The 25,718-nt window shown below is 38.2% G+C and overlaps 3 protein-coding genes, 1 long non-coding RNA gene and 1 other non-coding gene across 7 annotated transcripts; 2 read left to right on the forward strand and 3 right to left on the reverse strand.

Annotated features, from left to right (window-relative positions):
* The first annotated feature begins 1,079 nt into the window (after nucleotides 1-1,079).
* Nucleotides 1,080-1,187, forward strand: LOC112719277 (small nucleolar RNA R71). The gene has a single exon (XR_003161585.1). It is a non-coding gene; the product is annotated as a small nucleolar RNA R71 (small nucleolar RNA).
* Nucleotides 1,188-8,335: 7,148 nt separating this feature from the next.
* LOC112715759 (uncharacterized) lies at nucleotides 8,336-14,338 on the reverse strand. Its single transcript, XR_003159963.3, has 3 exons — nucleotides 14,102-14,338; nucleotides 13,828-13,941; nucleotides 8,336-9,006 (listed from the first exon to the last, which is right to left on the reverse strand). It is a non-coding gene; the product is annotated as an uncharacterized lncRNA (long non-coding RNA).
* A 417-nt stretch (nucleotides 14,339-14,755) lies between these two features.
* LOC112715756 (uncharacterized) lies at nucleotides 14,756-17,838 on the forward strand. Of its 3 annotated transcripts, none has more exons than XM_025767573.3 (6): nucleotides 14,756-15,137; nucleotides 15,402-15,885; nucleotides 16,019-16,352; nucleotides 16,519-16,617; nucleotides 16,724-16,844; nucleotides 17,118-17,838. In XM_025767573.3, the coding sequence occupies exons 1-6, from the start codon at nucleotides 14,909-14,911 to the stop codon at nucleotides 17,330-17,332; spliced, it is 1,482 nt and encodes a 493-aa protein (XP_025623358.1). In that variant the 5' UTR covers nucleotides 14,756-14,908; the 3' UTR covers nucleotides 17,333-17,838. The 3 variants fall into 3 exon arrangements, with proteins under 3 accessions (XP_025623358.1, XP_025623360.1, XP_025623359.1); XM_025767575.3 differs by having other exon boundaries at nucleotides 14,757-15,137; nucleotides 15,515-15,885; XM_025767574.3 differs by having other exon boundaries at nucleotides 14,763-15,137; nucleotides 15,407-15,885.
* Nucleotides 17,839-17,962: 124 nt separating this feature from the next.
* Nucleotides 17,963-19,396, reverse strand: LOC112715758 (uncharacterized). Its single transcript, XM_072205032.1, has 2 exons — nucleotides 18,800-19,396; nucleotides 17,963-18,647 (listed from the first exon to the last, which is right to left on the reverse strand). The coding sequence occupies exons 1-2, from the start codon at nucleotides 19,254-19,256 to the stop codon at nucleotides 18,133-18,135; spliced, it is 972 nt and encodes a 323-aa protein (XP_072061133.1). The 5' UTR covers nucleotides 19,257-19,396; the 3' UTR covers nucleotides 17,963-18,132.
* A 1,510-nt stretch (nucleotides 19,397-20,906) lies between these two features.
* On the reverse strand, nucleotides 20,907-22,635 carry LOC112715761 (GCN5-related N-acetyltransferase 3, chloroplastic). Its single transcript, XM_025767576.3, has 4 exons — nucleotides 22,079-22,635; nucleotides 21,834-21,892; nucleotides 21,362-21,418; nucleotides 20,907-21,277 (listed from the first exon to the last, which is right to left on the reverse strand). Exons 1-4 carry the CDS (start codon nucleotides 22,577-22,579, stop codon nucleotides 21,127-21,129), a joined length of 768 nt encoding a protein of 255 aa, XP_025623361.1. The 5' UTR covers nucleotides 22,580-22,635; the 3' UTR covers nucleotides 20,907-21,126.
* Between the last annotated feature and the right edge of the window lie 3,083 nt (nucleotides 22,636-25,718).

Here is a 25,718-nt window from a genome sequence, read left to right on the forward strand (position 1 = left end):
AAGTCATCCAGTTCCTTGGTGAGCAAAGGGGATTCATCCTCCCAAGTCTCATTTCCAAATAACTTGTCATTTAGCTTCATGATTGCTCCAAGGTATTTAGCAACTTGCTCTTCAGTGACATACTCATCCTCTTCAGAGGAAGAATACTCATCAGAGCTCATGAATGGCAGAAGTAAGTCCAATGGAATCTCTATGGTCTCAGTTTGAGCCTCAGATTCCCATGGTTCCTCATTGGGGAACTCATTGGAGGCCAGTGGACGTCCAGTGAGGCCTTCCTCAGTGGCGTTCACTGTCTCTCCCTCCTTCCAAAATTCGGCCATGTTGATGGCCTTGCACTCTCCTTTTGGATTTTCTTCTGTATTGCTTGGGAGAGTACTAGGAGGGAGTTCAGTAATTTTCTTGCTCAGCTGACCTACTTGTGCCTCCAAATTTCTAATGGAGGACCTTGTTTCAGTCATGAAACTTTGAGTGGTTTTGATTAGATCAGAGACCATGGTTGCTAAGTCAGAGGTATTCTGCTTAGAACTCTCTGTTTGTTGCTGAGAAGATGATGGAAAAGGCTTGCTATTGCTAAACCTGTTTCTTCCACCATTATTGTTGTTGAAACCTTGTTGGGGTCTCTGTTGATCCTTCCATGAAAGATTTGGATGATTCCTCCATGAAGGATTGTAGGTGTTTCCATAGGGTTCTCCCATGTAATTCACCTCTTCCATTGAAGGGTTCTCAGGATCATAAGCTTCTTCCTCAGATGAAGCTTCCTTAGTACTGCTTGGTGTATTTTGCATTCCAGACAAACTTTGAGAAATCATATTGACTTGTTGAGTCAATATTTTGTTCTGAGCCAATATGGCATTCAGAGTGTCAATCTCAAGAACTCCTTTCTTCTGACTAGTCCCATTGTTCACAGGATTCCGTTCAGAAGTATACATGAATTGGTTATTTGCAACCATTTCAATCAGTTCTTGAGCTTCAGTAGGCGTCTTCTTCAAATGAAGAGATCCTCCAGCAGAGCTATCCAAAGACATCTTGGATAGTTTAGAGAGACCATCATAGAAAATACCTATGATGCTCCATTCAGAAAGCATATCAGAAGGACACTTTCTGATTAATTGTTTGTATCTTTCCCAAGCTTCATAGAGGGATTCTCCTTCCTTCTGTCTGAAGGTTTGGACTTCCACTCTAAGCTTACTCAATTTTTGAGGTGGAAAGAACTTTGCCAAGAAGGTATTGACTAGCTTTTCCCAAGAGTCCAGGCTTTCTTTAGGTTGAGAGTCCAACCATGTTCTAGCTCTGTCTCTTACAGCAAAAGGGAATAGCATAAGTCTGTAGACCTCAGGGTCAACCCCATTAGTCTTGACAGTGTCACAGATTTGCAAGAATTCAGCTAAAAACTGATGAGGATCTTCCAATGGAAGTCCATGGAACTTGCAATTCTGTTGCATTAGAGAAACTAATTGAGGTTTAAGCTCAAAGTTGTTTGCTCTAATGGCAGGGATAGAGATGCTTCTCCCATAGAAGTCGGGAGTAGGTGCAGTAAAGTCACCCAGCACCTTCCTTGCATTGTTGGCATTGTTGTTTTCGGCTGCCATGTGTTCTTCTTCTTTGAAGAATTCGGTCAGGTCCTCTAAAGAGAGTTGTGCTTTGGCTTCTCTTAGCTTTCTCTTCAAGGTCCTTTCAGGTTCAGGATCAGCCTCAACAAGAATGCCCTTGTCTTTGCTCCTGCTCATAAGAAAGAGAAGGGAACAAGAAAATGTGGAATCCTCTATGTCACAGTATAGAGATTCCTTGAAGTGTCAGAGGAAAAGAAGAGTAGAAGACAGAAGTAGAAAATTCGAACTTATCAAAGGGGATGGAGTTCGAATTTTCCATTAAGGAATAGTGTTAGTCCATAAATAGAAGGATGTGAGAAGAAGGGAAGTGATTTTCGAAAATTAAGTGAAAATTTTGAAAACATTTTTGAAAAACATTACTTAATTTTCGAAAATGAAAGTGGGAAAGAAGTGAATTGTTTTTTTGAAAAAGATTTTGAACTTAGAAATCAAAAAGATTTGATTGAAAACTATTTTGAAAAAGATGTGGTTAAGAAGATTTGATTAGTTTTTTAAAAAAAAAAGATGTGATTGAGAAGATATGATTTGAAAAACATTTAAAAAAAAGATTTGATTTTGAAAATTAAAAACTTGACCAACAAGAAAAGATATGATTCTAACATTAAACCTTTCTCAACAGAAAAGGCAACATACTTGAAATGTTGAATCAAATCATTAATTGGTAGCAAGTATCTTTGAAAAAAAGAAAGAAATTAAATTTGAAAGAGATTTGATTGAAAAGATATGATTTGAAAAACTTTGAAAACTGAAAAAAATTGCATTGAAAAACAGAATCTTCCCCCTTTAGCCATCCTGGCGTTAAACGCCCAGAATGGTGCACATTCTGGCGTTTAACGCCCAAAACTATACCTTTTTGGGCGTTAAACGCCCAACCAGGTACCCTGGCTGGCGTTTAAACGCCAGTCTGTCCTTCTTCACTGGGGGTTTTGAACGCCCAGCTTTTTCTGTATAATTCCTCTGCTGTATGTTCTGAATCTTCAATTCTCTGTATTGTTGACTTGAAAAGACACAAATTAAAATATTTTTGGATTTTTAATAATAAGGAAAAGTCAAAATGCAACAAGAATCAAATAACAATGCATGCAAGACACTAAACTTAGCAGTTTGTATACTACTGACACTAATGAGAATGCATATGAGACACACAAATACTCAAGTCAAGAGAATTCAAAGATTAGAGTAAGAAATCATCAAGAACTACTTGAAAATCCTTAAGACACATGAATGAATGCATGCAATTGACACCAAACTTAAGATGAGACACTAGACTCAAACAAGAAATTTTTGGATTTTATGATTTTTTGATTTTTTTTGTGTTTTTCGAAAATTAAGTGGAAAAAGGTATCAAAGTTCTTAATGAGAATTCCAGGAATCATGCAATGTTAGTCTAAAACTTCAGTCTAAAGGAATTAGACATGGTCAGCCAAGCTTCAGCAGAACATTGCATTCAAGAGCTAAATTGATGAAGATCAATCAGCTTTGGTGATGATAAGAACATCACCTTGAAACACTAGAATTCATTCTTAAGAACTCTGAAGAAAAAAATACCTAATCTAAGCAACAAGATGAACCGTCAGTTGTCCAAACTGAACAATCCCCGGCAACGGCGCCAAAAACTTGGTGTTGTTGCCGGATCAGAAATTTGGCACTGATGTTACCGGACCAAAAGCTTGCCGAAAACTCGAACAATCCCCGGCAACAGCGCCAAAAACTTGGTGCTGTTGCCGGATCTTGGCACTGATGTTACCGGATCAAAAGCTTGCTCAAAACTTGAACAATCCCCGGCAACGGCGCCAAAAACTTGGTGGCGCGAAATTGTGAACAATACTTTTCACAACTCTCATAATCCCCGGTCATGAACCCCAAGAACTTGGTGTTCAATACCATGGCATTACACAACTTCGCACAACTAACCAGCAAGTGCACTGGGTCGTCCAAGTAATAAACCTTACGTGAGTAAGGGTCGATCCCACGGAGATTGTTAGTATGAAGCAAGCTATGGTCATCTTGTAAATCTTAGTCAGGCAAACTCAAATGATATGATGATGAACGAAAATAAACAATAAAATAAAGATAGAGGTACTTATGTAATTCATTGGTAGGAACTTCAGATAAGCACATGAAGATGCCTTCCCTTCCGTCTCTCTACTTTCCTACTGTCTTCATCCAATCCTTCTTACTCCTTTCCATGGCAAGCTTATGTAGGGTTTCACCGTTGTCAATGGCTACCTCCCATCCTCTCAGTGAAAATGTTTGCCTATGCTCTGTCACAGCATGGGGTAATCAGCTGTCGGTTCTCAGTCAGGCCGGAATAGAATCCATCGATTCTTTTGCGTCTGTCACTAACGCCCTGCCTGCTAGGAGTTTGAAGCACGTCACAGTCATTCAATCATTGAATCCTACTCAGAATACCACAGACAAGGTTAGACCTTCCGGATTCTCTTGAATGCCGCCATCAGTTCTCGCCTATACCACGAGGATTCCGGTTAAAGAATCCAAGAGATAAACACTAGAGCCTTGGTTGCTTGTAGAACAGAAGTGGTTGTCAGTCACTTTGTTCATAAGTGAGAATGATGATGAGTGTCACGGATCATCACATTCATCAAGGTGAAGAACAAGTGATATCTTGGACAAAGAACAAGCGGAATTGAATAGAAGAACAATAGTAATTGCATTAATACTCGAGGTACAGCAGAGCTCCACACCTTAATCTATGGTGTGTAGAAACTCCACCGTTGAAAATACATAAGAACAAGGTCTAGGCATGGCCGAATGGCCAGCCTCCCAATGATCTAAGATAGCATAAAAATGAATATAGCTACCAAAGTCTGCAAATACAATAGTAAAAGGTCCTATATATAGAAAACTAGTAGCCTAGGGTGTACAGAGATGAGTAAATGACATAAAAATCCACTTCCGGGCCCACTTGGTGTGTGCTTGGGCTGAGCAATGAAGCATTTTCGTGTAGAGACTCTTCTTGGAGTTAAACGCCAGCTTTAGTGCCAGTTTGGGCGTTTAACTCCCATTTTGGTGCCAGTTCCGGCGTTTAACGCTGGAATTTCTGAGGGTGACTTTGAACGCCGGTTTGGGCCATCAAATCTTGGGCAAAGTATGGACTATCATATATTGCTGGAAAGCCCAGGATGTCTACTTTCCAACGCCGTTGAGAGCGCGCCAATTGGGCTTCTGTAGCTCCAGAAAATCCACTTCGAGTGCAGGGAGGTCAGAATCCAACAGCATCTGCAGTCCTTTTTAGTCTCTGAATCAGATTTTTGCTCAGGTCCCTCAATTTCAGCCAGAAAATACCTGAAATCACAGAAAAACACACAAACTCATAGTAAAGTCCAGAAAAGTGAATTTTAACTAAAAACTAATAAAAATATACTAAAAACTAACTAGATCATACTAAAAACATACTAAAAACAATGCCAAAAAGCGTACAAATTATCCGCTCATCAGCATTCAGAGCATCAATTTCAAGAACTCCTCTCTTTTGAGTCATCCCATTACTCATAGAATTCCTCTCAGAGGTATACATGAACTGGTTATTTACAACCATTTTAATAAGTTCCTGAGCTTCTGCAGGTGTTTTCTTTAGGTGAATGGATCCACCTGCAGATTGGTCCAGTGACATCTTGGAAAATTTAGACAGACCATCATAGAATATATCTAATGTGGTCCATTCTAAAAGCATGTCTGAAGGAAACTTTTTGGTCAGTTGCGTGTATCTTTCCCAAGCTTCATAGAGGGATTCACCTTCTTTCTGTCTGAAGGCTTGAACATCTACTCTAAGCTTGTTCAGCTTTTGAGGAGGAAAGAACTTGGCTAAGAAAGCCGTGACCAGCTTATCCCACGAGTCCAGGCTATCTCTGGGTTGTGAGTCCAACCATGTTCTAGCTCTGTCCCTTACAGCAAAAGGAAAAAGTATAAGCTTGTAGACCTCAGGATCAACTCCATTGGTCTTAACAGTATCACAGATCTGCAAGAACTCAGTTAAAAACTGATAATGGTCTTCTAATGGAAGTCCATGAAACTTGCAGTTCTGTTGCAGTAGAGAAACTAATTGAGGCTTTAGCTCAAAATTGTTTGCTCCTATAGCAGGGATTGAGATGCTTCTTCCATAGAAGTTGGAAGTTGGTGTAGTAAAATCACCAAACATCTTCCTTGCATTGTTGTTTGGTTCGGCCATAACTGTTTCTTTTGCTGATTCCTTTTCGAAAATTTCAGTGAGGTCCTCTTTAGAGTTTTGTGCTTTAGCTGCTCTTAGCTTCCTCTTCAGAGTCCTTTCAGGTTCAGGATCAGCTTCAACAAGTATGCCTTTATCTTTGTTCCTGCTCATATGAAAGAGAAGAAAACAAAGAAAATATGGAATCCTCTATGTCACAGTATAGAGATTCTTTGAGGTGTCAGAGGAGAACAAGAATGGAAGGATGAGGTAGGTAAGGAAGAATTCAAACACACAAAGAGAGATGGAGTTCGAATTAACAATGGAGAAGGAATGTTAGTGTTTAAATAGAAAAAGATAAGAGAGGGGGAAGAATTTTCGAAAAAAAAGAATAAAATTCAAAATAATTTTTGAAAAATTGGTTGTGGTTTTCCAAAATTAAGAGTGAAAAGGTGGTTTTAAAAAAGATAAGAAATAAAGTTAAAAAATATAAGAAGTTATAAAAAGATTTTGAAATTAGAATTAAAAAAAATGTGATTTGAAAAAGATATAATTTAAAAAGATATGGTTGAAAAGATAAAATTAACAAGATTTGACTTTTTTTAAAAAGTTAATGACTTGATTAACAAGAAACTAAAAGATATGAATCCAAATTTCAAATATTGAATCTCTCTTAACAAGAAAGTAACAAACTTGAAATTTTTTAATCAAGATTTTTTAAATATGAGGAAAAGATTTAATTTTTGAAAAAGATATGTTTGAAAAGATATAATTTTGAAAAAGATATGATTGAAAATATTTGATTTGAAAAGAATTGATTTTGAAAAATTATGAAGATTTGAAAAAGATTTGATTTGAAAACAGAATTCCTCTCCTTGTGTCATCCTGGCGTTAAACGCCCAGGAGCTACATGTTTTGGGCGTTTAACGCCCAATTGCTGCATAGTTTGGGCATTTAAACGCCCAACCAGGTACCCTGGCTGGCGTTTAAACGCCAGTTTTCCTTCTTCACTGGGCGTTTTGAACGCCCAGCTTTTTCTCTGTAATTCATCTGCCTTATGTTCTTGGATCTTCATTTTGCTAAATCCTTTATTCAAGAAGATATGTTTTCAATTTCGAAAAATAACAAAATGAGTCAAAACATATAATTCTTGGATCAAAACACAAGATATATGCAAGAACATTATGAACGTCAAGATGAATACCAAGAACAATATTGAAGATCAAGATGAACATCAAGAACTCAGTTTTCTTAATAAAAGAAAACATGGAGGACACCAAACTTAGAGCTTTCTCATGTTTGGGCCATATGAATGCAAGAATGCATATGCAGAATATCATGCAGTGTAAATCAAGAAATCATGAAGATCAAACAAGGAAATTCATCAAGAACGACCTGAAGATCATCAAGAACACAATGCATGTGTTTTGAAAATTACAAGACAATTAAAATCATGCAATTGACACCAAACTTAAAATTTGACCCTAGATTCAAACAAGAACCATGAAATATTTTTTTGAGTTTTTATGATTTTATTAAATTTTTTGGATTTTTTTCGAAAATTGTTTTTAGAAAAACGAAAAAGAAGAAAAATTTTGAAAGATTTTTGAAAACTTTTTGAAAATAAAATAAAGGTTGAAACAAGAAGAAAATTACCTAATCTAAGCAACAAGATGAACCGTCAGTTGTCCAGACTTGAACAATCCCCTGCAACGGCGCCAAAAACTTGGTGCACGAAATTGTGATACACAATGGCGTCAACAACTTGGTACGCACAATTGTAATCTCAACTCTTTTTCACAACTTCGCACAACTAACCAGCAAGTGAACTGGGTCGTCCAAGTAATAAACCTTACGTGAGTGAGGGTTGATCCCACGGAGATTGTCGGCTTGAAGCAAGCTATGGTCACCTTGTAAATCTCAGTCAGGCGGATTCAATGGTTATGGAGTTTAATAATTAAAAGATAAATAAACATAAAATAAAGATAGAGATACTTATGTAAATCATAGGTGGGAATTTCAGATGAGTGTATGGAGATGCGTTATCCCTCTTGAATCTCTGCTTTCCTACTGCTTTCATCCAATCCTTCTTACTCCTTTCCATGGCAAGCTGTATGTTGTGCATCACCGTTGTCAATGGCTACTTCCTGTTCTCTCAGTGAAAATGGTCCAAATGCGCTGTCACCGCACGACTAATCATCTGTCGGTTCTCGATCATGTTGGAATAGAATCCAGTGATCCTTTTGCGTCTGTCACTACGCCCAACACTCCCGAGTTTGAAGCTCGTCACAGTCATCCCTTCCCATATCCTATTCAGAATACCATAGACAAAGTTTAGACTTTCCGGATCTCAGGAATGGCCACCAATAATTCTAACTTATACCACGAAGACACCGATCTTTCGGAATGGAGGCTAAGAGATATACGATCGATCTAAGGTAGAACGGAAGTGGTTGTCAGGCACGCGTTCATAGGTTGAGAATAATGATGAGTGTCACAGATCATCACATTCATCATGTTGAAGTGCAAGTGAATATCTTAGAATGAGAATAAGCATGAATTGAATAGAAAATAATAGTACTTTGCATTAATACTCGAGGAACAACAGAGCTCCACACCTTAATCTATGGTATGTAGAAACTCCACCGTTGAAAATACATAAGAACAAGGTCTAGGCATGGCCGTGAGGCTAGCCCCCAATGTCTAAGATCGCATAAACTGATCAAAGATAGATGCCAAGATTCCAAGATGAAAATACAATAGTAAAAAGTTCTATTTATACTAAACTGGTTACTAGGGTTTACGGAAATAAGTAAGTGATGTAGAAATCCACTTCCAGGCCCACTTGGTGTGTGCTTGGGCTGAGCATTGAAGCTTTCACGTATAGAGGTCTTCCTTGGAGTTAAACACCAGCTTTGGTGCCAGTTTGGGCGTTTAACTCCAACTTTTATGCCAGTTCTGACGTTTTGACGCCAGAAAAGGGCATAGAGCTGGCATTTTGACGCCATTTTACGTCGTCAAAACTCGTGTAAAGTGTGGACTATTATATATTGCGGGAAAGCCTTGGATTTCTACTTTCCAACGCAATTAAGAGCGCGTCATTTAGAGTTCTGTAGCTCCAGAAAATTTACTTCAAGTGCAGGGAGGTCAGAATCCAACAGCATCTGCAGTCCTTTGTCAGCCTCTGAATCAGATTTTTGCTCGGGTCCCTCGATTTCAGCCAGAAAATACCTGAAATCACAGAAAAACACACAAACTCATAGTAAAGTCCAGAAATGTGAATTTTGCTTAAAAACTAATAAAAATATACTAAAAACTAGCTAAATCATACTAAAAACTATATAAAAATAATGCCAAAAAGCGTATAAATTATCCGCTCATCAGGGGGTTATCCAACTATCGCTTTCTAAGGAATTATTTTCAATAGGGACTAGAACAAGAGGTAAAACTAGAGGATTTAGGAAGCCAAAACTCAAGCAACTAGCTAGAAAAGGCATTGTTAACAAAACTGTGGCAGGTAGTAAAAGGAGATCAGATGATGAAGGTGATCTTATGAGCTTGAAGAAACCATGCTACTATGCTGATATAAGTTTGACTATGGGGAAGGGTGGCACCCAACAAAAGGCACCCAAAAACTCATGAAGATGATGGCGTAGAACTGTCGAAGTTTGGAAAATTCAATGACGGTTCATAGCATTAAAGGGATTTGTAAATCCCATTCCCCTGAAGTAATGTTTTTATCTGAAATAAAAAATGTTACTTCGCATGTGGAAAGATAATGTAAGAAGGTCGACTTTGACAATTTCATTGTGCAGAGCCCATTGGAGTTGCAGGGGGATTATGTTGGCTTGGAAGAGTATAGCTTGGGTAACAATTCAACAACATAATGAATTTTTTATCCACTTTAGGTGGGAAGAACAATAACTGCAAAAAGAGTGGAATGCTTTACGGTGCATCTGAGTTGTTATGATAATGTGAGACCAGGTCAATACGAAGAAATCCTAAAGATGGTTCATTATGCAGATGAGAATTTTTTGTAATAGGTGATTTCAATGCTATTTTAGCCTTTCATGAGAAACAGAGTGGTCGAACAAAATCAGCAGCCTTGATAGAAAATTTCAACAATTTTGTTAATAGAGGGCAGATGGTAGATTTGGGGTTTGAAGAGCCGAAATTCACATGGTGTAACAAGCAGTTCGGTCCAAACTTGATCCGAGAGAGGTTGGATAGATGTGTAGTTTTGATGTAACTAAGGTCAGCATACCCACAAGCTTCAATTCAACATTTAGAGCACATTGGGTCAGACCATAGACCCCTATTACTAAGTTCTGATGTGGATATGAGACAACAGAAGTGCAAGTTTAGATTTGAAGAGAGATGGTGCGAAAAGGAAGAGATAAGGAGGATAGAAAAGGAAGTTTGGGAATTGGAGGTTGTGGGATCACCGATGTTTAAACTACACTAGAAGTTAAAACAATGTAGACATCGTATGGTAGAATGGCAAAAGAATTCTAACCAAAACTCCGGCAAACTCATCATAGACCTTCGACAAAAAATTGAGGAGGAGAAGAACAAGAATGACAAAGTAAATAAAGAGGAGTTAAGAAGAATGGAGGAAGAACTTGTTGATGCTTATGAAAAGGAAGAGAGATACTAGAAGGGAAAGTCACAGGTTCAATGGCTTAATTGGGGTGACCAAAACACCAAATTTTTCCATGTGAGAACTTAAACTCGAAACAGACAAAATAGAATTCTCAGATTGGAAGACAGTGAAGGAAACTTCAAATCTGACCCTGTAGGCATCTCAGATATTGCTCGGAACTATTTTCAGCAGCTATTCTCTACCTCAAATCCTAAAGATCCTTCCGAAGAACTGGACGGCAAGAAGAAAAAGGTGGATAGGCATATAAACTTCAGGCTCACTCGTCCGGTTATCGAAAAAGAGGTTAAGGAGGCAACTTTCTCCATTAATCCTTTCTCAGGGCTAGGGGATGATGGTTTTAGTTCCAAGTCTATCAATTCTATTGGGACATCACTGGTTTTGAAGAGGTCAAGGCTGTTAGGAGTTTCTTTTCAGGAGGAAGATTGCTTAAATCTTTTAACCACACTCAAATATCTCTAATACCAAAGGTCCCAAATACAACTTCTATGAATCAAGTAAGGCCGATTAGCCTAAGTACTGGTTTCTACAAAATTATCTCTAAAGTACTGATTCATAGGATGCATCCATTAATGAATAAGGTTATTAGGGCTAACCAAAGTGCTTTTGTTCAAGGTCGTTTAATTAGCGACAATGTTCTAATTGCACATAAGTTTATGCACTTTTTGAAAAACAAAAGTTAGGGTAGTTATGACATGGCAGTGAAACTGAATATGAGCAAGGCGTACAATAAGGTAGAATGGATGTTTGTTTAGGAGCTGTTGAAGCAATTGGGGTTTTATTAAGGATGGATTGGATGGATTAGAGAATGTGTGACTACAGTCTCATACTTTGTTATTGTAGACGGTCAACAACGTGATTTGTTTAGACCGCGGAGAGGGTTGCGCTAAGGCGACCTTCTATCTCCCTATCTTTTTATTCTTTGTGCAGAAGGCTTAACCCATTTGCTCCACAAAAGAGAACAGAGTGATGTTATTACTGGTCTGAGACTCAATAGTCGCTGCCCCTCTATTTCCCATCTTTTTTTCGCATATGATTCCATATTTTTTAGCAAAGCAAACAACTAGGACTGGCAGAACATCATGAATATCTTACAAGTATACAGTGAAGTGAGTGGACAAGTAGTTAACCTACAAAAATTAACAGTTTTTTTAGCAAGAATACCCCTGAGGCAGTTCGAGTAGACTTGGCAGCATTGCTATAGGTCCCTAATGTTGGTGATGCGTGGGCATCTTCTCTATCTTTTCCTAGTGAATTTGCACTTGAGTTGCTAAGTTTAATCAATATTTAATATATTTTAGCCACTATGAATGCTACTTTGAGTTGTGTGCAATTTCTGTTTATTTCAGGTAGCATTCGGATAGATTTGACAGAGTTTTGTAGCAGAAAAGAAAGAAAGCGAATGATGCTGTCAACCCCTACCTCCTTGCACTCAAATAGAAATAACTTGAGCTACAAAGGTCCAATTGATGTGATTTTAGCGGCATTGAAAAGATAACTTCTAGAGCTCTCCAACGATATATAATAGTATACCCTTTTCTTCCATTTGATTCGGCCTCCTCCACGCTGAACTTGAAGATCTCCAAGTTTAGCGCCAGCTTGAAGAAACTCCAAAGAAGAATGCGCATATCACCCTACGCTGAACTTGGGTTAATCCAAGTTCAGCGTGGACTCAAAGGAAAACCAATGAAGAAGCCACTGTCTCATCCACGCTGAAATTGAGATTTTTCAAGTTCAACGTGGGCCTGAATGAATCACATGGTCCCCACGCTCCACCTGAAGGCTTGCGAAAATCTTTATTTATTTTGGATTAAACTTTTATTTTATTTATAATTAGGAAAAGATATTATTTTAGTTTTAGGAAATATATTTTACATTAATTAGGATTAGATATAAAAGGAAATATATTTTACTACCTCATTCCGCAATTTACAGTTTTTCTGAATCCTAATTTTCTCTCTGAACCATGAGCAACTAAACCTCCACTGTTAAAGTTAGGAGCTTTGTCTATTGTATGAATTGATACTATTACTTTTTTATTTTAATTCCTGTACTGATTTATAATTTAAGAATTGTTTTCGTTCTTTATTTTATGAATCCAGGTGGTTCCAATTGAGTTCTTGTATAACTTGGAAAAGCTCTTTACTTGACAGTTTGAAAATATATTCTCCTAAATTTCTAATTATCTGGACTTAACGGGATACGTGTCATATAATCCTCTTATATTTGGGTAATTAGGATTTCTGTGGCATATAAACTAGAATTGAACTTCACTCTCTAATAATTGGAATTAAGTGACCAAGAAATTGGCGGTTGATGAATTTTAGAGGAGACTAAAAAGGTCTAAGGAACTAGGGTTTAGTCACATAAAGTTTACCATGAATTAAATCTTGCATGATTAAAATAGTTAGTAAGAAAAGTCAATCCGGAAAATAGATAACTCTGAAGCCTTAACTGTTTCTCCATATATTATTCACAACTTCTTTACTGTTTGCTTTTCTGATATTCTGAATTTACTGTTAATATTTTTGAACGCTCAAAACACTATTTTCTGTTTGTCTAACTAAGTAAATCACTTAATCATTGTTGCTTAGTCCATCAATCCTCGTAAGATCGACCCTCATTCACTCGAGGTACTACTTAGTACGACCCAGTACATTTGCTGGTTAGTTTGTGGTTATAAATTCTGCACCAATTGGCGCCCAACACAAGTATCTTGGGCTACAATACATAGATTTAAAACTATCACATTCAGCTATATCAAGGATAAAGTTGTAAAGAAGCTTTAGCACTGAAAAAGAGGCTTATTATTAGTTAGTGGGAGAGAAGTATTGATTATGACTATAGCAATTACTATACCTCTGTACTCACTAAGCTGTTTTAAGCTATCAGATGGCTACAGTGATTTAGATGGGATATTATTTCCAAGGAGAAGAAGTGGGAGGGGGGACTTGGTTTTAAGGACCTGAAAGCTTACAACCTAGCTATGCTAGAAAACAAGGCTGGAGACTTGTTACAAAGCCTCACTCATTGATATTCAAAGTGCTTAAAATAAGTATTTCAAATATTCAACTTTCATGAAAGCTACTGTGGGAAACAACCTATCTTAGGCTTGGAGGAGTTTACTGGAGGGTAGAAAAGTTTTGGAGAAAGGACTTCTCTAAAAATTAGGTAGAGGAGATCTAATCAATATATATGAAGACCGTGGATAAAAGAGTACAATTTCATTCACAGAGACAGTTAGAATAGTAATCAAACATACATTAGAGAGTTTCACAATTAATTAATCAGAACAGACAATAGAACCAAGAATTAATACATGAATTGTTCAGCTCAGATATCTTAACAACAATTATGCAGACGAAAATTGAAGAACGGGAAGACATGCTTACTTGGTCAAGAGAGAAGTCAGGTTGCTATTCAGTCTCTAGTGCATATGACATAGCTTATCTGTTCTTCCATCTCCCAATAGAGCAGTTGCCAAACCGTTGTCGAAATCTGAACCTCTGAAATTCAATTTAGAACTTACAATGCCTGGTTAAAGTGAAGGTCTTTGTCTAGAAAGTGATGCATGATGAACTTTCGGTTGAATCAATAAATTTTTCAAAGAACAGGAGTAAAAGATGTTTCTTGCCCAAGATGTTACCAAAGGAAAGAAATAATTACCCACTATTTACTTAGTTGTCCAGAAGTTGAAGACACTTGGAGGTTGGTAGGAATCCATGGAGTAATGTCTGTAATGGGTGTTGATGATCCCATTTAGAAATGGTGGACTGAAACTGCAAAATCATTGAAAAGGCTGCATCGGAATAAAAAGGAAGTGCTTTACTCTGGCTGATTTGAAAAAATCGAAATCAATGAATATTTTCGGTGAAGGAGTATGATTTTAAACTTTTTTCTTTTTCTTATTAACGTTGTTTATTTCTCTGTATTATTAGAGGTGATAAGTCTCAACTGCATTTTATTTTTTAGCTTTCCTTTAATTATGTTAATGTTTTATTAGACTATTATTTTATCAGATAAAATCTTATTTTTGCTAAGAAAAATTACAAGAAAAACAAAATATCATAGAAAAGCTTGGCTTAATTTATTACATTTTTTATAGTTTAAAAATTTATAGTTGAATATATATATTAAATAAAAAATTTAATTTTGTCTTTATTAACTATTTTTTATGATATAAATTATAAAATATTTTAGAAGCAAATAATTTAGAAGTATTATATTTTTTCAAAAACAATAATTAATAAAGATTTAATTAAAAATTCGATAAAATTATTTTACTAAGAAAGTAATTAAACCAATAAAGAAATGACAGTTGGGGGTTACATTATCCGTTTATGCAAGGACATTAAAGCACTCCAAGCTTAAGGTCTTTGTAGTAAGTACTGAGAATTCAAAGAGAAGCAGGGAGGAACAAGAAGTTGAAGGGTCCAAAACCCATCAGAGGGAGAAACACCGAATGAGTAAACAATGATGAAAGTTGGAGTCTTTTGTGGGCAATTGGGGTTTCTTGCCCCTTCAATTCCTACTCTTAACTCTACACATTCATATTTTTTGCGTATACATAACAACCATGGTGCTTCTCCTCTAAAATTGGCCGTCTTCGCTCCAAATTATGCAACTCATCATCATCATCATCGTGACTGTACCTTCGTTGTTGCTTCTTCTGCTTCTTCATCTCCTTCCTTTGGCGGTTCAGGTGCTGAATATTCTCGCCATCATCTTTTACTTTCCCTACATCGAACTTCTATGTCCTATTTTGCATATTGCGAGTTTATTTTCTCCTTTCCTATTATTTGAGTAGAATTTTCAATGGTCAATTTTCAAATTCCTTCCCCTTCTCTACTTAAGCATTGGTTTGGTTCCCAGCATTAAGGGAAAACTTAGTTATCAGGATTATTTTGTTGTGGACAAATTATTATTTGTGATTGAGTTTGTGTTGAAGTGAATCACATGTCTTCAGAGCAGTTTTTGGATGTGGGAGTGAAGAAGAAAAAGGAGGGTATAGCTGGTCTAGATCAGGACGAACTAATGGACCCAAAGCTCTTAGCTGATAATGATAGTTGTTTTTGTCAGTTCCAAGGAGTTGAAATTCACCACAAGATACAGGATGCTGCTGAATCTCAATCTCAGAGTGCATTCCAGAATCATGGTGTTTCTCATCAAATCAAGAAGCCTGGTTTCCCCATGATTCTGTTGCACGGTTTCGGAGCCTCGGTTTTCTCTTGGAAACAAGTCATGAAGCCTTTGGCAGAGGTTACTGGTTCAAAAGTTCTTGCTTTTGATAGGCCAGCATTTGGATTGACATCAAGGGTGAATTTATCCAAACATCTTTCTTCGGGAAAAGGAGATGCAAAACCTCTAAATCCATACTCAATGGCATTCTCAGTGCTTGTTACGTTGTACTTTCTTGATATGTTGAACGCTGAGAAGGCAATTTTAGTAGGGTATGTGAATATTCTTTTATGTTGTCAAGTTGCTTTGTTTTCTGATATATCAGGTTGATTTCTTCCATTTCTTTAACATCGAATAATATTAATGCATTCTAGCCAAATAAAATTCACATATATTTATTGTCAGGCACTCGGCTGGTTCACTTGTGGCAATTAATACGTATTTTGAAGCCCCCGAACGTGTTGCTGCTCTGATCCTTGTTGCTCCAGCAATTTTTGCGCCACTTACTAAGCCCAAGATTGTTAAAGAAAATCCATCAAGACAAGACAACCAAATGAAAGAAGAGAGCAATGCTGTCAGTCAAAATCCAATTCTTGAGTTTTACAACATGTTGTTCAACTTTGCCAAGTTCATTGCAAATGCAATAGCAAAGATGATGAGAGGGATGATAAATATGCTTAACTCCCTGTATAGGAAATTTTTATCAGCTATCCTGCGTTCTTCTGTAGCTATAATGCTGGTAATAAACTTTGTTTATGGCTAATTCAATGCCATCTTTGTTACATTTGTGCCATGCGACCCTTGCCGATGCAATCCTTTAAAACAGACTCTAACAGTAATTTATCATTGTCACTGGTCTAATTGCCTATCAAATGGCCTTTTCCTTTTCATTTCATGAATCTCAGGTAAGAATGGCAATTAATAAGTTTGGTACTTCTGCTGTTCGAAATGCATGGTATGATCCAAAGCAGGTCTCCGATGATGTCCTTAGTGGTTATACGAAGGTAATCTCACTGGGGATTTTCGTATTTCTTAATCTGCCATTGTTGTCTTTTCTTTTCCCCCTAACCTCAATAGTCGTGCTCATTTGGTTGCTGGCGATGAATGCAGCCATTGAGGATTAAGGATTGGGATAAGGCACTGGTTGAATTCACTGCAGCAATGCTTCTGGATGAGGAATCCAAGACAAAGCCATCACTTTCTCAAAGACTTAATGACATCTCATGTCCAGGTTAGGTCACTAGTCCTATTGTATTATTTCCATTTTCATTTGCCTAGTTTAGTCCTCAAAGATAATATCTGGATCATGATGTAGTTGACTTTGATAGAATATAGCTGTTATGTGCCTATCAATATTGATAGAGATATTCTGTAAACCAGGCAAATGAATTGGTACATATTTTATTTCTAGTTTGAATCATATGCCTACCCTGCTACATAGTTGACAAAACCATGAGTTGGATATTAAAAATATAACTGATGAATGAACTGTTTGGATGAGCAGTACTGATTGTCACCGGAGATACGGACCGGCTAGTTCCTTCATGGAATGCTGAGAGACTTTCGCACGTTATACCAGGAGCATCGTTTGCCATAATTAAGCAATGCGGTCATTTGCCCCACGAAGAAAAGGTGGAGGAGTTTATTTCAATTGTTGAAAATTTCCTAAAGCGATTAGTGACTGATTCAAATGAGCAGTATCTACAAACTATAACTTGAAAATTCAACTACTTGGCTTCGTACTTTACTTTCACACAAGATCCATCTTGAGCAAACACTAAAGGCAGTTAAACAGACGAATAAAGATTTATCCAAGGAGCAATGATGCATGCTCTTATTTAAGTTCTCAAGCATGGTCACCTCATTCTAGCGGCTAGTAAAGGCTTGGAAGTGGAAAAATTCCAAAAAGCAACAAGTTATGAGTTCATATTCCATTATACGTTCTGAATTTGGATCTTCTAAAGTGAAGAAAATGGTAAAGTGATAAAGTGAGGGATTAATCACTATTGATTTTGTAACTTTCATGAAATATGTGACCCACTATCTTAATTTAAGAGTGATTAACTCCTTACTTTACCATTTTACTAACTTTCTCACTTTAGAGGATCTTGATTCATAGGTTCTAGCCTGCGAATAAATCTTCACTGTGTTTGTCTTTCTGAATGATCTTCGTTTATACCATATGACCGGTGAGCCAAATATAAGTGGCTCCTCGGATTTGACAAGACTTAGCATTAACAAATAACAAGCATTAGCCAAATTATCTATTTCATTTTGAAATGAATTCTAAACAGCGGCAGTTTAGCAACTTCTTTCTGAGAGAAAACATCCCCCGTTACTAAGAGAAACTTCAATAAATGAACTTTCATTATTATGAATGACAGTCAGCACTATTTTTAACAGAGTTGATCCCAATAATGTAAAATTTATTTACAATCCTGATGGAATGGCCATTTGGCCTGCTTGTTTAGCTATGTACAACCAAATAAAATTACATGAAATAACCCCTTAATGATTGTTCAGAAAGGAGGATTGATCTCTTTAATAAGATAATCATCCCCTAAGCCTGGAGAAACTTCAAATCCTGACATAAAATCATCACCAAATATTAGAGCACCGGCTGCTAACGTCCCAGCACCTAACTCCATTGCAAGTGTTGTTGGTCCACCGGGAGGTTTCCTTGGTGGTGGCATGTCAGTGTACCTTAGGGGCAGACAAGCATTTCTTGTGAGAAAAGTGGGAATATAACCAACATTTGAGAGTTGGGGTGGTGGTGGAGGTGTTTGAGTTCCGAGTTGTTCATAGCTTTGTCCAGCTACAGCATCGTAGCTCGGTTCACCCTCATATGGGTCAGCATGGTTTATAGCAGGGAATGGCATTGAATGGAAATCAGGTACGGTTCTCTCTTCATGATTTTCTTCCTGATGGTATGAATATTGAGGGTGTTTTTGCGGATAGGCTTGGCCTAATCCTCCCTTTGAGGAGAAGTGTGTATTATTGCCACCATTTAAGGGCACCATTCCTCCTTTGCCACCTACAAAATGGAAAACTTAATGTTTTGCATGAGTATATTGAATTAAGATCTTTCTGAAATAAGAGAAGCCAAAGATCATTGCACAAGAAGCTATAGTGAAGCTGAAATGAAAAACTCTTCCTTGTCTATGGGTTGTGAAATAATTCACATACCTGACTGGGATTTTGGTTCTTTTTTTACCTCATGGACACGGATTGAAATATCAATGAAACCTCTTGGTTTGCTAGCATTCTTCTTACGAAGTTGGTAGCTCCGAACTTCCGCATGCCTTAGCTGTGACTCCTCAGAATTCTTTACCTCCTTGTCAAGAAACTCTCTGAGAACAACCGTTGTTGAACCATGAAGCTTTTCCATGAGGAAGATGGGCTCGATACTGTAAACTTCCACGTTCAGTGCCGAATCTTGGAAGTTTGGTACCGAATCATCAACAGGAATGGTTAATATGGTTCTCCAAACAGGATTTCCATTCTCAGAATCATCAACCTTGGTGCAATATTTGCTGTTATGATCAATCCACCCAACAGCAAACCATTGACGCTTCCACAGTGATGTGGAATGCTGAAGTCCATGAGCAGATATCAAGCACACCTCCAACCAAGTAATCCCCATATAGAGTGCACAGAGAAGAAATAATGAGATGTGAAATGGATGTTGTCCCCTGTAAACTTCTTTAGATATGGGTTGCTCAGAAAAGAGAGGTGAAAATGGACACGTTTAGCTGTATTTAAAATGTGCATGCTTTACTTTGAGATGAGAAAATTCTTATTCCTAAGCTCCATTACAGGGTACCCTTTTGCCGACTCTTGATTTCCTGATAAGTGCATCACATCACATGCAGAGAGGAATCTGTTTACGTATACACATTGGGAACAAGTAAAAAGTACGCATGTAAAGATCATATCACTTACGCCAACTTTAATTTGATAAACTTATTTTTGATTGCTTAACAAACAATTTTAACATGCAAATTCTTTGGGTTTTTTATTTAAATTAAATAAATATAAAATTTACAAATATATTACGGAAAGATTCTGAAAATTGAACACACTTCGACTTTTCGAGTATGTGCTTATCCAATTTAATTCAAATAATTTTAAATTTTAAAATTATAAAAGTATTTTATTTAAAATTTAGATGATTATTAATTTATTTAATTCAATAAAAACAAATATACTTATATTGTTGTATTAGTTATTTATAAGTACTGCAAAATTAATTAAAAAAAATGACTTTAAAAATAAATTGGCTACACTTACGTATATACTTAATTTAATAATGTTATTTTCTATGTTAGTATGGTAAGACAGTATCAATATAATATAAAATTAATCTAATAATATTACACAATATTGACAATAATATCTAGGAGACAACAATTTTATTAAATATAATCCTCTTTTAAAATTATCATACATAATTCAATTATAAATAATCAAATATACAAGTATAATAATCAAATATACGAGTATAAATAATTAAATATAATAATTTGCCAGTACTCATAAATTAATCAGTATAATGATACAAGTATATTTAATTAATAATTTAATTTATTTCAATAAAAATAAATATATACCTCCTCATTATTTATCAAAAAGACCTTACTTTTTTTTATAAAAAATTTTAATTTTTAATTTATTTATTATTTATTATTAAAATAAAAATTTAAAATTTTTATTTATAAATATATAAATACTATTGGAACCTAAAGAAAACAATATACTCACCAGAAAATAATTCACCGAAAACAAGTCAGACCAACACATATGCCTCTCTTCATCCTTATGTACCCTCCTTTACCCCATTCAATGCCTCATGAATTCTTAACAATCAAACCAACTGACATAGCACTATGATCAAGCTCATACCCACATATTCTATCAGGCTCCGAAATGTTCGAAATTTTCTCAGTAACCAACATGCGACTAATTGTGTATTTATGTAATTATGCTATATTTTATGTATTTTCATAAATTTTATATTTATTTAATTTAAATAAAAAAAACCAAATTCTTTTTATAGAAAAAGAAAAAGTATATAAAGACAATGAAAATAATAAATAATATAAACAGTGGAAAAAAATGAAATTAAAATTATAAATCAGATTATTTATTAATATTTTTAATTTCAGATTTTAAAATTTGAAAAATAAGAATTAATAATTAAACCAAACACAATTGGCACAATTACTCCCAATTTTAGACTAACCGCCCATTCTCCATTTGCTATAAAAAAAATAAAAAATTAAAAATAAAGAACTTTGGAAAGTTAGGACTGTTTATATGCAGATGTTCTACAAAAGAGAGTATTCATCCATTTATCATGTTTCTACATTTACAACGAAACTGCAACAATTTTTTGTATATTTGGCATTTACAAATTTTTAGTGGGGACACCTATTTATCAAACCTCTTGTAGAGCAGTGTGTGTCCTGATTCTGCTCACTGTTCATGTTGTTCTTGAAGACTCGTATGGTCCCTTAGGACTTATGAGGGGGAATCAACAATAGCTTTCTACCCGCACGTGTAAAGGTCTGTTCTTCCTCGGCAGTAGATGAAGCAGTTCTGGTGTACATCATGGTTGTAGAGCCTAAAATGTCACCCCCAAATCCACATGCCTTAAAAAACAACCTGCATAAAAATTTGAGGACATAACTTGCTATTCACAAAGGAATAAGATTGTGCACTCTAGAAGGAGTTGAGGAAAGTTGAAACCTCTCGTTCTCGGTGCAAAGGGCTGCTATGTCATAAACCTCTCTATTTATAAGCATTCTGCAAAAATATGCAATATTAACTATCGTATAATAATTGATCTGTAAACCAAATATAGTAAGTAAAATTATTACCGTCATACTTTTAAGTCTTTAACAACCAATTTCATATGTTTTCTTTTTTCCCAAGGTTTAGGCCAAAAAAAAAAGGGAAAAGAGAAGTATCTTATTTTCATCTTTTCGCAGCACCCAATGCATATACAAGTACACAACCTCCAAGACATGTGAATGTAATCAAAACATAAATGCTAAAAGACAACCATGAATTGAAGTGAAATTCTATACCAACATTTCCAACATGGCAAAAGCTTCAGGATTGAGAGTACATGTTGAAAGCCCGTAACAAAACAAGGTAAGGAACCAGCAAAGTAAATGCTAAATCATGAGAAGAACAATGGCCTGTTGGCCTTGCATACCTCACAATTCTTTTAAGTATCACCCTTCCAATTCCCATTCTCCTCAGGGATGGAATAACCTGCGAGACATTGAACCACGTTTATTCATATACATGTTAACCAAATTAACCCAGTACCCAAAAAACAAATAATCAAAAACCCAATGTTATAACTCTTTTATGTGTTTATTGCCATCGAACTCAGCGCATGGGCATTTTATCAAACAGGTAAAGCTCATCTTTTTAATTTATTTTTGCAGGTGTTACCATGACATCGTATATTGAAGCAGTGAGGCCGCAGTCGGAAACGGCACGCCCAAACCCCACCAATTCACCGTCGGAAGGAGTCACCGGCGTCACACACTCAACCAAATCGTCCATCCCAAAACTTTCATCGTCACCACTATCAGCAGCGGCAAGAACGTGATGAGACTTGCAGAAGACGGAGACAACGACGGCGCTGTGAGAGAGAGCAATGCGGAGCTTGCGAGTGTCGACAAGGAGGGGCTGATCCTCTGTCACGTGGCTTGGGAACCTGTGGAAAGAGTGGTGGCACGTGCCGCAGAGGTCACGGAGGCGGAGAGGATCGACGTGGTGGGGATCAGTGGAGATGTAAATTGGGAAGATGGGTGGTCTAAAGAGAAGGTTCTTGTTGGTGGTTGATTTTATTGTTGTTGTAGTTCTGAGCCATTTGAGTTCCATGGTGGAATTTCTGGAGGTGGAACACTCTATCATCATTGGTAACGGTGCGTGTGCTGCCACTCCCATTGTTTCTGACTATTGAGCTTTTGGATAGGCAGAGTGGGGAGTCGGAAGTGGTAGTTCTAGTGTGTGTTGGGATTATAGTTTATAAATAGGGTAAAAAAACCATAATAAGCCAATTGGCTCAAAAAATTACGTAAATACGCCAAAGTAAAAATCGTTTCAGCAATAAGCCAGATCGTATTTTTATATAATTCAAACCAGGTTGGTTCGAACTCTAATTGTTATTAAATCGAACCAAGTGAGTTCGAATTAGGTTTTGTTGGTTGGTAATAAATCGAACCAGCTTGGTTCGAATTACGAGAGACGGTTTCCGTGTAATTCGAACCGGGTTGGTTCGAATTACACAAATCCTAGTTCGAACCAGACCGGTTCGAATTAGTATGAGACTGAGCTGTATATATATGGTTCCAAACGTGAGTTAGTCTCATTACAGGGAGTAAGATGGCTAGTGAGGAGAGTTTTGTGGTTTTGGTGCACCACAGAGGATCTGTTAATAGAAAAACTCGTTCCGGAGTAAAGTTCACAGATAAGAATCCTCTATGTATTGTCGTAACATCTACGACGAGCTATGATGACCTTGTTAGCGCTGTACTAATGAAGCTCGGTCTGGATGGTGCGAAGCGGGTAAAGAAGTTTTTCTATCGCATTCCAGTCACGGTGCTACAGAATACTGTGAAGTATGATTGCTTCACGATTAATAATGATGAGGACTTGCAAGTAATGTTTCTTTGTCGGCGTCAGTTTCCGGAGGTGAGGACACCGGAGTTGTTGGCACGCCTGGTTGATGTTGTATCCAGCTCCGGCGGTTCGAACAGGAATACGAACACGTTAGCGAATCCAGCAGGTTCTAGTTCCCGGCCTGCCGTTGCTTCCTCGTCCATCCCTGTGTACGAACCAGTGGTCCAACATGTCGCCTCCCCGTCTTTTGCTGTTGACCTCAATGGCACCGAAGGCGACGAGGTAGTGGAAAGGGAAAATTTGCCGAACGCTTTAGTGGGAGTTGCACCTGTTGGCGTAGGAGACGGTTTTTTGGTTGATGAAGAGGATGATGACGTCGAGCCGGATATGATTGACGATGACAGCGCTGATGATATTGGAGCGACTGGGCCTGCATTGGAGGTAGGTGGTTCTAGCTCTGGCACACAGCAGTATCCACCACATTTTTCCTCGTTGGACTTGGATGCCATGAGACATGAGGGGGTATTAGGGCACGCTGTTGGATTCGGAGCTAGAGATGTGGAAGGGACTACTGGTCTGACAGAGTTCCAGGTTGGTCAGCAATTCCAGGATAAAGATGAGGCCCTTTTAAGTGTGAAGACTTACAGCATCCGGCGAGGGGTACAGTACAAGGTGGTGGAGTCCGATCACCGCCGGTATGTGGGCAAGTGTTCCGAGTTTGGGAATGGGTGCACATGGTTGATTCGACTGAGTCTCCGGAAGCGCAAGGGCATTTGGGAGGTCAAACGGTACAATGGACCTCACACTTGCCTGGCCACATCCATCTCGAGTGACCACAGGAGTTTGGATTATCATGTGATTTCGGCGTTTATTATGCCAATGGTTAGGGCCGATGCATCCGTGAGCATCAAGGTGCTCCTGAACGCCACGGCAGCGCACTTTGGTTTTAGGCCGACTTACCGGAGGGTTTGGATGGCGAAGCAGAAATCTATTGCCCTCATATACGGTGACTGGGATGAGTCCTACAACGACCTGCCTAGGTGGGTGTTGGGTGTGCAGATGACGATGCCTGGTAGTGTTGTCGTCCTTAAGACGAGCCCAGTTCGAGTTGGAGGACAAGTGGACGAGTCTCAAGCGTACTTCCACAGGCTTTTCTGGACTTTCCCGCCTTGCATCGAGGCATTCCGTCATTGCAAGCCGCTAGTGAGCATTGACGGCACCCATCTGTATGGGAAGTATGGGGGGACGTTGCTCATCGCGATTGCACAGGATGGGAACTCGAACATTCTACCTGTCGCATTCGCACTAGTAGAGGGTGAGAATGCGGAATCCTGGACATTCTTTCTCTCGCACCTTCGACAGCACGTGACCCCGCAGCCCGGTCTGCTGGTTATATCGGACAGGCACAACGGCATCAAGGCTGCGCTTGAGGCCCCTGACGGCGGTTGGCTACCGCCATCTGCGTACCGTGCATTCTGCATACGACACGTAGCGGCTAATTTTGCCCTAACCTTCAAGGGCAAAGATGCTAGGAGGCTACTAGTGAACGCGGCGTATGCGAAGACCGAGGTTGAATTTGATTACTGGTTTGATATCCTGCGATCTGAAGATCCGGCGATGTGTGAGTGGGCAAACCGGATTGATTACTCGTTGTGGACTCAGCATCGTGATGAAGGGCGGAGATTCGGTCACATGACGACGAACATCTCCGAGTGTGTGAACTCTATCCTGAAGGGGGTCAGAAATCTCCCTGTAGCATCCCTGGTGAAGGCAACATATGGTAGGCTTGCGGAACTGTTTGTTCGCAAGGGGAGAGAGGCTGAGGCTCAGATGGGAACAGGACAACAATTCAGTCAGCATTTGGTGAAGTGTATTGAGGCCAACATGAAGACGGCCAGGTGCTTCACGGTGACGCTGTATGACCGGGATAACTCCGAGTTCACTGTAGCAGAGACCACTCCGACTGGTTCTTTCTCCTTGGGTACTTACAGAGTATCACTTGCCTCTCGGACATGTGACTGCGGGTACTTCCAGGCTCTTCATTTCCCGTGTCAGCACGCACTTGCATGCTGTGCATACTCACGGGTCACCTGGACCTCTTACGTTCACAGCGTCTATCAGATTAGCTCCGTGTTCAGTGTGTATCGGATGGGATTCACACCTCCGATCCCGGAGGGATTCTGGCCACCTTACGACGGGCCCACGGTGATTCCAGACCCTGACAAGAGGCGTGCCAGAGAGGGTCGTCCTAGATCCACTAGGATACGGACGAATATGGACGAGGCAGATCTGAATCGGCCAAAGAGGTGCGGCCTATGTCGCCAACCCGGACACACACGACGTAGTTGCCCACAGGTTGGAGGCTCGTCTCAGACAGGACACCATTAGTATGCATGTTGTTAGTGTTAGCATTATCTACATTAGTGCGCATGTTGCTAGTCTTAGAGTTATTTACATTATTTCG

This window comes from Arachis hypogaea, chromosome 10 (genome assembly GCF_003086295.3).
Source record: "Arachis hypogaea cultivar Tifrunner chromosome 10, arahy.Tifrunner.gnm2.J5K5, whole genome shotgun sequence".
Lineage (NCBI taxonomy): Eukaryota > Viridiplantae > Streptophyta > Magnoliopsida > Fabales > Fabaceae > Arachis > Arachis hypogaea.